This window comes from Osmerus eperlanus, chromosome 26 (assembly GCF_963692335.1).
Source record: "Osmerus eperlanus chromosome 26, fOsmEpe2.1, whole genome shotgun sequence".
Taxonomy (NCBI): domain Eukaryota; kingdom Metazoa; phylum Chordata; class Actinopteri; order Osmeriformes; family Osmeridae; genus Osmerus; species Osmerus eperlanus.
In genome coordinates, this window is record NC_085043.1 from 2,828,697 (window position 1) to 2,842,004 (window position 13,308).

The 13,308-nt window shown below is 41.2% G+C and overlaps 1 protein-coding gene across 2 annotated transcripts in view; it reads right to left on the reverse strand.

The window, feature by feature from the left end:
* Positions 1–1,181: 1,181 nt before the first annotated feature.
* The window catches only part of LOC134012972 (excitatory amino acid transporter 5-like), a 45,768-nt gene continuing 33,641 nt past the window's right edge, over positions 1,182–13,308 (reverse strand). Inside the window, exons 8-11 of one of the 2 annotated variants that reach the window (XM_062452674.1) lie at positions 9,112–9,306; positions 7,117–7,251; positions 2,287–2,383; positions 1,182–1,909 (exon numbers count right to left, since the gene is read on the reverse strand). In XM_062452674.1, the coding sequence (XP_062308658.1) occupies positions 1,742–1,909; positions 2,287–2,383; positions 7,117–7,251; positions 9,112–9,306 (595 nt within the window). In that variant the 3' untranslated portion in view covers positions 1,182–1,741. Of the gene's footprint in view, positions 1,910–2,286; positions 2,384–6,795; positions 6,988–7,116; positions 7,252–9,111; positions 9,307–13,308 lie in introns of those variants that run through there. The other variant, XM_062452675.1, reaches the window with a different exon arrangement.

Sequence of the window (13,308 nt, forward strand, 5' to 3'; positions counted from 1 at the left end):
CAGGAGAGAACGCAACGTTAGCCAGCTAGCTAAAGCTCCGGTGGAAAATTCCAAATGAACGTATGCAGCCCTTAGTGCCGCTTACACACAACAGTGACACTGACATATCGAAAGCTAATTTGAGACAATATAAAGATGGAAAACCAGGCTAAGAAACGTAAACGTAATTACTTTCACTAGACAACGTTTTACCAATTGGACAAACGGCTATGTTTGTTTGTTTCAAGCTCCAAAAACTATTTTGTGCTCAAATCTGACCCCAAAAAAACTCCCAGTCCATCCCTGCCGTTCTATCAATAAGCAGACCTGCCAACCTGTACGCAATTTGTGTAGCAGATACGCATTTTGACTTCAAAGTACGCTGGTACTTGTATTGGCTGTCAATCATGATGGAAGAGTAGACAAGTTAAGTTACAGCATGTCCACCATCTCTTGTGGGGGTTATGCATTAAGCCATTTGTGGTGCCCTTACCACATTGTGCCTCATATACTGTAAATATTAGACCCAGTGACAGGCTGGCATGAAATGGCTTGCATAATACTTAGTAAGGAGGCCATAATAATTTATGACTCATGGCTTAAGTTACGTTTCTCCAGCTCTCCCCAGGTTGGCAAAATAAGTATCTCAAAATACATCAGATTGATGCTTTAAAATATGGAATATTTAAATTTTTCTTATGGGGGAGCATGCACCCGGACCCCCTTAGAGGGGTAATATCCTTCTCACCTTTTTCACCCCTGACCCGTTTTCATGCCTGAAGGATTGTTCTTGCTCCGGCTTTAACTTATGGATATTCGGCAGCGTTGCCACAACCGCAGAATAGCTTCGCTTGCATCTTTCTCCGCCGCCACAACTCAAACTAGTGCACAACATCAACGTCATCGTTCTCAGCCACTCCCTCTGTTTGCTGATTGGACTTACAAAAAAATGTGTTTCTGAAAACCGACTGATGCACTGAAATCCCAGACTTAGTACAGAAGCAAAATCCAAGTTGAATGGAAGTATGTAGGAGGGCAGAGCCAGGCTAGAATGAGGCCCCTTGTTCTGAAGATGTCTAAAATGTGTTTTGGTCAATTTGACCTACCTGCTTGGCCGACTCACTGCTGCTTGCAGCTATATTTTTTCATTCATTTTGTCTGCTAGTTTTACACAAAAAATTCAGTAGCCTAAGTTCCCAGGTCATTTTTATTTATTTATGAAAGGTACATTATTTGTGTTTGTCAAACATCCCAGTTACCAGTGGTTAGATGCAGCACACAAACAGTACTTTTGTTTGTAGGAATCAAAAGGTCATGCATATGTAACAATGCACATGGTTTAAAATGAAATAATTTAAAAGGCATGCCAGCATGTTATCATTTCAAGTCTGCTTTATAAATACAGATAATATAAAGATAATAAATATGTGCACATATTATGACTACAAAGGCAAATTATACGACACACTACAACACAGTCTAAATGGAAACATTCCAATGTCCAACATTGGTCCATAGATATTCATTGTAAATATCCATTGTCTGAGGTCTCTTTTGTCACCAATCGGCCTTATGTCATCATGTACCATTGCACTCCTTGCTCAAAAGCATTACGAATATCCAAATCAGATAGCAGAAGTCCAGCATAAAAGACTCAAAAACGTAGCAGAAAGAAAGAAAAAATATTCAGTACTATATTCTTGGCACAACAGAAAAAAGCACTCAAATTATTCCAGTATTTGAGAAGTGTCCTGTCCAAGAGTTAGACTTGACAGATGTTGTAGTAGACGGTGTGTGTGTGCCTCTGGTTGATCGAATCTCCCATCACCTCTATGAAGCAATCTTTGTTTTGCATCTCTGTCATTGAAACGTTGACACTCTGTGTAGTGTGAGAGTTATGTGTGTTTGGCGTGCCATACGATGGCCCTGACTGGGAACAAACACACAATCATCAATTAACATTCCATAAAATCAACAAAAAAATCTATTCTTAACCCTTGTGCTGCCTTCGGGTCACATGACCCAAAGGTTCATAACGAACCATCGTTGTGTTTACCCAATTTTACCAAATACAAAAAATATATATATATTTTAACCTTTGCAATGTGGAGGGTCTGAGACAGCCCGACGGTTAAAAGAGAATGCTTCACTTTGTTTTTGTATGCAGTAAAGTTGTCGCAATATGACGGTGGGTAACAATGACTGATGGGTCAGAATGACCCGAAGAGAACACAAGGGTTAAAGCTACAGCTGCAACAGGATTTTAATTACATTTTCCCAAATGATTTTCCAGCATTTTTAGCTTACCTTTCCACTGAGAGGAAAGTCTTTACGGCATAGATGGGCGATGATCCCAGCAGCTAAGGCATCTCCCAATACGTTGATCATAGTGCGAAATCTGTCCCTATAGAACATTGAGTCATCATTAAAGCTAGGATGGGCAATGTTGTTGAGAAGTACTTTTTGTCTTATTTGCTGAAATAAACTTCACATCCTGATAGCAATCATTAAATCAAATGCTCTGACAGTAAAATGAAATAAATGCGATATCGGACCGAATTTAGACCGAATGCAATGATTGGACGGGCGACTTGACTGTCTACCTACCTACCTACCTACCTACCTACTTACCTACCTACCTACCTACCTACCTACCTACCTACCTACCTACCTGAACGCAGTAGTCAGGCAGCGCATTCATATGTTTTAGGAGAATAGCTTTGAAATGTTCAAATGTTTTAACAGCGGAGATGTTGTGTATTGTTTAGGGTCCTTGCCACCACGAGACAAATCGGCATTGCAAATTGAACATGTAGCTCAACTTGAATCGCCTTCTTTTGACTGAAAGTACTGCCAAACAACACTTTTTCTGCTCACAAGTTCCATTTTCACTTTCTCTCAGCCTACTGCATTGAACGGTCCACCTACGTAAACACCTTCCCGTAATCAACGGCGGCATCATTATGTCGACCAGCGTAGCGCGCGTAGTGCAAGCGTAGGGTTCGGTGGAATAAAATTCAAAGGTTCGGCCGAAACCGAATCCTGGATTCGGTGCATCCCTACTTGAAAGTAACTACCCCCCCCCCCCCCCCTACATAATACCCCATAACAACAGACAGAACAAGGGCCATATCTTGCACCCAGCGCAATTGACTTTGTCAACGACGCAAGTATCATTCCTAGTTTGCACTCGAAGCAAAGCAGACTTTTCCCTCCACAGAAGCACTTCGGTAAATTAGGGAATGACTTTGCGCTCCCGGGGGCGGTTCAGCGAAAAAAGGAGGCGTGTTCCGGCGCAAACGTTCCCTGGTGCTATTTAGCAGTTTCAGAAAAACAATTCCGCCACAGACCAGAAAAACGTAGTCTAAAGTCAATGGCGCGTTATTGAGATGCTATTTTAAGGGCGCAAGCTTGGCCCGTGCGCACTGCTGGCGAAGCCAGGGTCTTCTTCATTGTTTTGATTCATTGTATGGCTAGCTGTGTTACATTTCTTTCAGGTCAATGATTAAAAAGATTTTAATGAGAAATCTCTATGTATGTGAACTTGATTTGGAACAACTGTGGCAATTTCCTCCCATGCCTGTTTAACCGAAGCTAATTTGGGTAGGTTTCTTCTCCCATGCCCATCAGAATCAGAATTCGGTTTATTCGCCATGTATGTTACACAAACACGGAATTTACTGTGGCAGGAAGGGGCAAATAATAAACATATACAGGTCTTATATTAAGTAAAAAAGTACAATAGTTAAACTAATTCTAAGAACTAAACAATTTAAAAATATAACAATTTAAAAAATAAAATATAAATTATATAAAAATAAGAATAAGAATTTGAATGAGCAGCATGAGTGGGAAACTTAGTGCAATGAGAAAACTGCTTTGCCTTTCCCATACAATGTCACTTCTCTATCTTTTACGGCCCTGACGAGAACGTCGGTCTCCTCGGCTGTGAACCGCTCCTGGCATGCGCCTGGCAAATAATATTATTATTATTATTAGCCATTATAGTAGCAATCCGCCATGGAACAAGCGCTGCTCTTAAAGGGAATGTGAGACGACACTCTGTTTATTGCACGTTACGCTCAAACCACACCCATTAGTAATGTAGCTACATCAGACCAACCCATTTTAGACTTGCGCCAGGCGCAAAGTCATTTATCCCGCCGGCAAAATAGCAACCGCGCCGGAGTCCCGCCCACAAAGTTACTTGCGCTTTGCGTTTTGATACTTGCGTTTCAGATCGTTAAAATAGGGCCCCAAATGTGCTTTGAGGGCTGAAATACACTCGATGGAACCTTCTTTTGAGATTCTGTTTCCGCCTGTTTGAAATTCTTTGCAACACAGCTAAATTTAGCTGAACTTTTAGCCTGACACGGAGGACGCTAGTTCAGAAGTATAAGTTACCTTCGTTACTTAGCTAGAACATCCAATGCTGTGGTACATTGGGAGTCAGATGGCTGAGCGGTGAGGGAATCGGGCTAGTAATCCGAAGGTTGCCAGTTCGATTCCCGGTCATGCCAACTGACGTTGTGTCCTTGGGCAAGGCACTTCACCCTACTTGCCTCGGGGGAATGTCCCTGTACTTACTGTAAGTCGCACTGGATAAGAGCGTCTGCTAAATGACTAAATGTAAATGTACATTGATGCAAATGATTATGTAGCCTTCATTTGCTGCTTCAATTGCTTATCAAAATGTATTATATTGGTTTTCTGTTCAATTATATTACCATCACAAACATCTGGACATTTAGTTCATAACAGAAGTCATTATATCCACAATGGTTGAACCAGTTCTCATAATTGTAGGCCTAATTCACCATACAGTGCTTGCATGTACAGTTCTGCCTAAGGGTTGTTTGCTATGTTTACATTCATGTTTGTATTTTCCCCTTTGTGCTATGCAATGCTGTAAAATAGTCTGGGATTTTCTGAATCACACTGACTTAAATTATATTGTTCCTGTCTTATGCCTGTTTTTGGCTCGCTATATCCATATAATTTTGGCTCAAAGGAGTTAGCTTAGTGCAACTAAGTAAACTCAACATGGCTGAGAGTCGAGAGAGAACAACATTTCCCTATTTTCCTTACTACGAACTCCAGTGCATTAAGCGCTTAGTTTCACTTCATTGCAAATGCCTGTGTTACAGTTTTTTTTCAAATGCTTACACACAAATTCCTTTTCACACAATTTCTGAAACCTGACACTCAAACACCAGAACCACACCTCAAATCTGCAAAACCATACGCACATTTTGGGCCTTTGACTCAGTTTTCAATTCCATAAAACACTTTTTGCAAAACACAACACACAATTCTCCAGGTAACACACAAAATTCTAACGGGAAGCATCTTGATTTCCTTTTTAAAACACAACCAATCAAAATGCCACACTAATTCATCAGTGCCTTACACTAACTCCTCACATGTGCAAACACATTGCTTTACTCAACACCAACTAATCATGGCTTTAGAATAGGCCTATAAATAGCCTAATTTGAGTCAATTTACAGTGGTGGGTATAATTTGAACCTTTACTATAGAAAAGATAACAGGTATGTAACAATCTACTGTAATATACACATGTTCTAATGTACACATAATAGCTGTTTCAGCACAACACATGGTATACTATACACAAACATATATTTTAGCACCCATGCATCCATTGACTGCAGTGCACTGCATGATTGGTCACAGTCTGGTGCTTTGCTGTATCATACCGTGCAACAGTACAGTGACTGTAAGAAGACATTCTGACTATTGTAGAAAATAGTATATATTACTGTATGCTACAGTTCATGGCACACACAGATACACCATTCCGTAATCACCTTTTTCTAAATTAGGTTTGGTTTCTGTCCTACTACACTCTTTCTTTTGTACTGTGTAATACTGTATTCACAACCACAAATGCTTATAGTAAAAAAATAAGTTTGGTTTCAATCTTGTTTTCGTGTTTACCATGAATTTTTCAGCATCTCTCCCATTTACTTTCAATCTTGTACAGAAATGTACATAGGAGCTCATGAAAGAAGAGCTTTAGGTTTTGAATAACTGTGTGTATATGATATATCCAAAAATGTAATATAATGGTAAAAGTGTTTGCAACATGAGACAAAAGTCTGCTTTTGCTACGTGTTTGTGATATTTTGATTGCAGTGCTTCATTTTGCAAGAGAAGCGAGGCATTTTGCATTTTGTGTGTGCAATTGTTGGATTTCTGTGTTAAGTTTTGAAAAGAAGAGCACAAGTTAAAAAAATGTGTGTAAGCATTTGAAAAAATTTGTAATTGCATTAGTTCATTAACGAAACAAAATTCACTGATGTTATGGCCTCCTACCTCTAGTGCACATTAGTCCAAGCGCTTAGTAAAGCGTATAGTGCAAACTCAACATGGCTGAAAAAGATCCATCGCAAAAGTGGCAGCTAATTTTTTTGGGGGAATGTCAAAATGCTGATCTAAACAATGTCACTCTGCACTCCATTGGATTATAAAAAGGACACCTGCACAATATTAACTTTGTAGAGTGCCCAGTTCTCCAGATAATTGTGGGAAACTAACACACAGAGACAGATATGCCAGGGATTATTAGAGAGATTTGAACTTGTGTCCATTTCATTTTGCAAATTGACTCTACTCTTAGAAACAATTTAATCTTTCAGATTTTCACCAAAATTTAAAACAATTATTTTCCTTGATTCACAGCAAATGTTACATTTTAATTCCTTAAAACAAATCTGCATTAATAATTAAGTTATCACTTCTGATGTTGGAGCTAGTTTGTTTTATTCTCCAAGTTAGGTTTTGCCAATACTAATCATTCTATTTATGGTTATTAGGAAAAGGATGCTTATTTTTGTAAATTCATGGATAATTTATAATTCGACAAGCCTGAACAACGGAAAAATGTTTGGGTTGACTACGCAGGCCGATGACATACTTTCGCCTTATCATTAAATTACTTGACACATGATGAAAACTGTCCTTCTGACCTCTGGGTATTTATACCTGTGAAATACAACCTTATGTTAAGGACCATTGTTAAATAATATTTGTATTTAGACCCTTGCCCATTTTAATAATCAAGATAGGGTACAACAAATTACATTTCAAAAATAGTTATTATTGCAGACTCACAGGACCCAGTCAATGGCAACAATGAGCGTGATGTCATCAGGTGGCAGTCCTACTGAAGTCAGCACAATCACCATAGTAACAAGGCCAGCCTGAGGGATCCCTGCAGCACCTATGCTGGCAGCTGTTGCTGTTATACTGTCAATTCAAGAAAATAGTAAGTCAATAGATTTAAGAGAGAACATGAATAAACTGGTGTTTTTGAGTTGTCATGCAGCAACTAAGCACAATTCTACAAACACTATACAATTCATATTGCATATAGGTAAAACAAACGTGCTAAGAGTTTATTAATTAATTAATTTTAAATTCATATGAAATAATAATGACATACAGCATTTACTGAACCCCTGAATCTTCAGGGGTTAAAGTAAAAAAAAATCCTGAGCCTGAACTTTTTTGAGGTTTAAAAAAAAAATCTTCTGCTAGTTTTCTACAAAGGGTGACCAGTGGATAATAAATTGTGAATGACAAGTCATGTTCCGCAATAAATGTATTAACGTATTTCTAAGTCGCAGACATGGTCAGTCATAGACAACGGTGTGTCAGCTGTAACAGTTGCTCCCGACAACGTCGTTGTAAGTTTGAGTGCACGGGCAGCGGCTTTATGACATGGCAAGCAAGCACTTTCTTACCGCTGCTGGCATATAGTAGCTTCCTCGAGCAAAACATGCAGAAACAAGCACCAGGCTCTCTCAGTTTTTTGCACCAACTGCCAAAAGGCTCGCTGTTATGGAGGTAAATCTGGGCCAAATGTTTTGTTAATTCGAGAAAATCTATAGTTGAAAAACTAAAGCTTGACATTGAAAATGTACGTTTTGGTCTAAAACTTGAAAAATAAAACCATGTATTCAAACAAAAAATAAGTGTACCAATTTTACCAACACGCTGGCGCCAGCGCACAGGTAAGACGTGAAAGATATTAGGCTTTTTGTATAGATACATTATCCCTGCAGTGGCATTTTTTTGTCATTAACACATACCCTCAAAAAGGCTAATCTTTCACGTCTTACCTGTGTGCTGGCGCCAGCGTGTTGCCTTGGCGGAGCGGACGCCATGCCGACTGCCGAGTCTTCTGCCTCTTTGTTAGGCTGTCACTCATAATTCCCGCCTCTGAGTTGAAGCCACGCCCCCTACGCAAAATCAGGGCCAAAAGTCTGAAACTGAAAAACAGATCTGAAACTAAAAAATAAATAATCTAAAAAAAATATTTGAAGCCGTAAAAATTCAATAAAATGAATCGGAAAACATGAAATGTGAAACTGTGAAAATATAAAAGTTAAAAATTAAAATCAATAATTTATTCAAAATAATTCCAGAATTTAATCGACATTTTATTCAACCTGAAAAAAAAATTGGTACACTTATTTTTTGTTTGAATACATGGTTTTATTTTTCAAGTTTTAGACCAAAACGTAAATTTTCAATGTCAAGCTTTAGTTTTTCAACTATAGATTTTTCGAATTAACAAAACATTTGGCCCTGATTTAGCTCCATACGCCGTCTCTACCTTCTTCTATCCACGCCCAGCGCCATTTATTTTTGAGTCATTTATCTATGGGTAGGACATCATCCCCAGGCTTCATGAATTTGCGCACCATGCTTTCACCGACAACGCTAACGTATGGATCTCATTCACACTGTGTTGCCAGGACCCGCCCTCCTCTGCTTCTGATAGGACAACGCTAACGTATGGATCTCATTCACACTGTGTTGCCAGGACCCGCCCTGCTCTGCTTCTGATAGGCTTGTAACGTTAGTTATAGCTGCGTTCCTCTCATATGATTGGTAGGGGAAATCAATTGATTCAAAAATACGCACGCCGGCCATGAGAAAAAAATACTTTAAAAGAAAATACTTTAAAAATACTCGAAGCCCTGCATCTTGAATACTATTTGGAACTATTACTATAACTATTCAGCTAAAAACAATAATCTGGAGTTGTGAGGCTGAAGAAAAGACAAGATAATTCACACCCATCAATAGTAACAATTATACCTTATTGTGACCAGTTGGCCAAAGTCCAGCTCATAGTCGTTAACCTGGGCAATAAATATGGCCGCTACAGCCTCATATAGAGCTGTGCCATCCATATTGATGGTGGCACCCACAGGCAGGACAAACCGGGCAATCTGCCTATCCACATGGCAGTTCTCCAACAAGCACTTCATGGTGATGGGCAGAGTGGCTGAACTGTGGAAAGAGAGATAGTGTTTAGTGATTTTGAAATGTATGCAGTGAAAATTCTCAGCCATTCTAATTCTAGTGGTTCAAAAATACAATAATAATAAAAAATAATTTGTTTTAATCCTTAGCTGAGTGAGTTCCAAATATTTCCAACGGTCCCCACAACATAAGTTATTTTTCTGAAACGGCATCTAGCTTACTTTGTTAGCTGCTGCGGGCTAAGTTGGTGCCGCGAATGGCAGCCTCGGCCGTTCGGTGCACATTGTTTTGTTTAGTTTTGTCTTGTAACTCCATGTTTGCCAATATTTCCTGAGTTCTCTGACTAGGGACGAACTCCTCAACATCAGGGAAACAACTACGGATTTAATTCCCACTATAGCAGAATTAGCGGACATTATAGTCAAAGCCACTCTCGGCTTTTTCCTAGCAGCGAAGCGTCGTAGGAGAGGCAAACGGACCGGTGCACTGGTGCGACTTCGTCGGCGTGGGGTTTGTACAGCGTTACCGGGGAAATGTTTCTCCAACATGCGTTCGCTGAGAAACAAACTAGACAAACTTCAGCTACTGGTGTGGAAAAACAGAGACTTTCATTCATCTTCTGTTGTGCTTCAAGACATGGCTGAGTGAAATGATTCCGGACTCCGGCAAATCGAAAGGCGGTTGTATTTGTTTTTACACCAACAGTGGCTGGTGTGAAGATGTGACAGTGATTCTGAAGCACTGTTCTCCCGATCTGGAATCATTTTTTATTAACTGCAAATCCGAATGGCCAACGTTCTTGTAACGTAGCAACTGTTAGTCATGGTAAACATTTCTAGGTTTTACAATTTCAAGATGGAGGACAAACTTATCGTATGTGTCTGCACACCCAGTTCTGTTCAGAACAAAGTTACGTAATGAGCCTGAATTTAAAGATTACATTAAACTAATAATGAATGGTGCAGGGTTGCCGACATAGTCAGTGTCCCTAGTGTGTTTTTATACTTTTAAATTCAGTCTCGTCACATTACGTGACTGTTCTGTGCCACTGCTAGCTTGCTAGCCCAGCCTACAAACGACTGGTTGAGTGACCGGTGGCGTAACATGTATTCTACTGTAATCTTGCACTAGTAAAAATGATGTATTAATGTTGTGTAAAAGTGGTATTTTGATCGATATTGTGAGTACATGAACCCAAGACTGCACGCTTGGCCATGACTACAACAGTGACCTTGAGAAATACAACTCTGTATTAACTTTTCTAACACGCCCCCAAGCGTGGTGTACTGTGGGAAGGCAAGCGGTGCAGCGCGTTAAAAAACGCTGTAGTGGACACGTAACGTAAGCCTCCCTCCCTCCCATCGACAAGTTCTCGTCCCACCCCACTAACACTGCCATCAACACCCTGTTAACCACTTTAACTGCATCACTTGACTCTCTCTGTCCCCTGTCAACCAGGCCTGCACGATCTTCTCCCTCCTGCCCGTGGCTTACGGATGTTATCCGTGAAGAACGGTCCACCCTTCGAGTAGCTGAGAGGAGATGGCGCAAGTCCAAAAACGGTCTGGACCTTGATAAGTATCACTCCCTCCTTAAATCCTTCTCTTATCACTTAACTGGTGCTAAAACCCGCTACTTTCTGAACAAAATTAACTCTGCTTCAAACCCCCACAAACTTTTCTCTATCTTCTCCACCCTTCTTAACCCACCTCCCCTACCTGTCGTTTCCCCCACCGGTCCGGGGATCTCAGCTAGGATTGAGGCCTGCCTCACAGACATCTCCGCCTGGATGACCGAGCACCACCTCCAGCTGAACCTCGCCAAAACAGAACTCCTCATCATCCCGGCCAAACCCTCCATCTCCCATGATCTCTCAATCACCCTGGGATCTGCGACGGTGACCCCTTCATCCTCTGCCAGGAACCTTGGGGTTACCATGGATGACGAGCTCTCCCTCACAGCCCACATTGCTGCAGTCTCCCGGTCGTGTAGATTCACCCTCTACAACATCCGGAAGATCAGGAGATACCTGTCTGAGCACTCCACCCAGCTGCTAGTCCAAGCACTTGTCCTCTCCAAGTTGGACTACTGCAACTCGCTGCTCGCCGGTCTCCCAGCATGCGCAACCCACCCTCTCCAGAGGATTCAGAACGCGGCGGCCTGCCTGGTCTACAATCTACCGACGCTCCCATGTTACCCCGCTCCTCATCTCCCTCCACTGGCTACCCATCACGGCCCGCATCAGATTCAAGACCCTGGTACTGACCTTCCGAGCAGTGAACGGGACTGCACCCGACTACATCAAGTCTCTCCTGCAGCCTTACACCCCCACCCGCCAGTTAGTTTCCTCAAGGATCACAATGACTCTTGCTTAGAGCCTTGCTGCTCTTGTTGGTTAGTGGTAACTGATTTAAATTGTTGAAATATTTTTTTACTGTTGCTTGCTTTTCTACAGGTACACTTGCACTTATAGCGATTCATGTTGTTTAATTGTAACTTGTTTAACTACATGCTCTTGTGGTTCTTCCCTTTGGCACTTATTTTGGTTGTTCACAATATGTGCTTCATGTTTTGGCTACCCGCAATTTTTGGGGGGCTATCTTGTTGTTATCAGTGACCTATGCACTTTGTAAAGCTCTCTCTTGGAAGTCGCTTTGGATAAAAGCGTCTGCTAAATGAATACATGTAAATGTACGCAACGTTTATACATGAGGCCCCAGGTGCTAGAGGATGAAGTGGAGGGCCATGTTTACTGCATCGTCTACAGACCTGTTAGCTCTGTAGGCAAACTGCAGGGGGTCCAGAAGAGGGTCTGTGATGGATTTGAGGTGTGCCAGCACCAGGCACTCAAAAGAGTTAATTACCACAGAGGTCAGGGCGACAGGTCTGTAGTCATTTAGTCTTGTTGGCCTTGGCTTTTTGGTCATAGGGATGACGGAGGAGGACTTGAAAAAAGCGGGCACATGGCATGTCTCCAGGGAGGTGTTAAAGATGTTTGTGAACACCGGAGACAGCTGGGTCAGCGCAGTGCTTCAGGGTGGCTGGAGAAACAGAGTCTGGCCCAGCTGCTTTGCGGGGGTTCTACCTCTTGAAAAGTCAAAAAAGTTCATTTCTCCCTCCTGGATGAAAAGAGTCATCTCTGTGGTGGGGAGGAATGTGGGCCTCTGCGGTGGGTAGGTCTGGGTCAGGACAGTCCAACTGTCTTTCAAAACGACAGTAGAACTCGTTCAGGTTGTTGGCCAGGCGAAAGTTGTTAATTGAGAGGGGGGCTCTGGGATTGTAGTTGGTGTTCTGACTGAGCCCTCTCCAGACAGAAGCAGAGTCGTTAGCTGAGAACTGGTGTTGTAGTCTGATCCAACAAATCTTTTGTAAGTGCTGTTGTACTCCCGGAACAGGTGTTTTTTTGCCTAGTTAAATACAATTGTATATTGTGTAACCTTACACATAATACCAACAACCACAATGATAATAATGGTACATATATATGGCCTGCTCTTTGTCAAAATCGTTTGCGCATTATTTGAGATCGGTTTGACTAAACAATTTGAATTCCATACATTTCTGTTGGCATGCTTTGAAGATGATCTGATTAAATGTTTGTGAAAATAGGATCAACGGCCTAGGAGGAGTATGAAAAAGTATGTTTTTCAAACAATTCTAAATGGCGGACAAATGAAGGAAATGATGTCATAGGGTGCAATCGAATCATCTTGATCCAAGGAATCCAATGACACTGCATTAAATATTTTGTAAATACACCTCCAACTGTGACCCATTGGTGGTGCTAGAGTGCTCAAGGGGTAGACATGAAACTTGGTGACAAGGATCAGGAGACTGTCCTCAATGAGTGGGCCAAATTTCAAATATTTTAACCATACGGTTCTATGGGCTGCCATAGACTCCCATGGCAGAAGAAGTATAATAATAATAAATATAGCTGCAAGCAGCAATTAAGGGGCCAAGCCTAAACGAGGGTCTAAATAAGCAAGGCAAAACTGATAAAAAGATATGAGCTGTTTTTAAATTGCA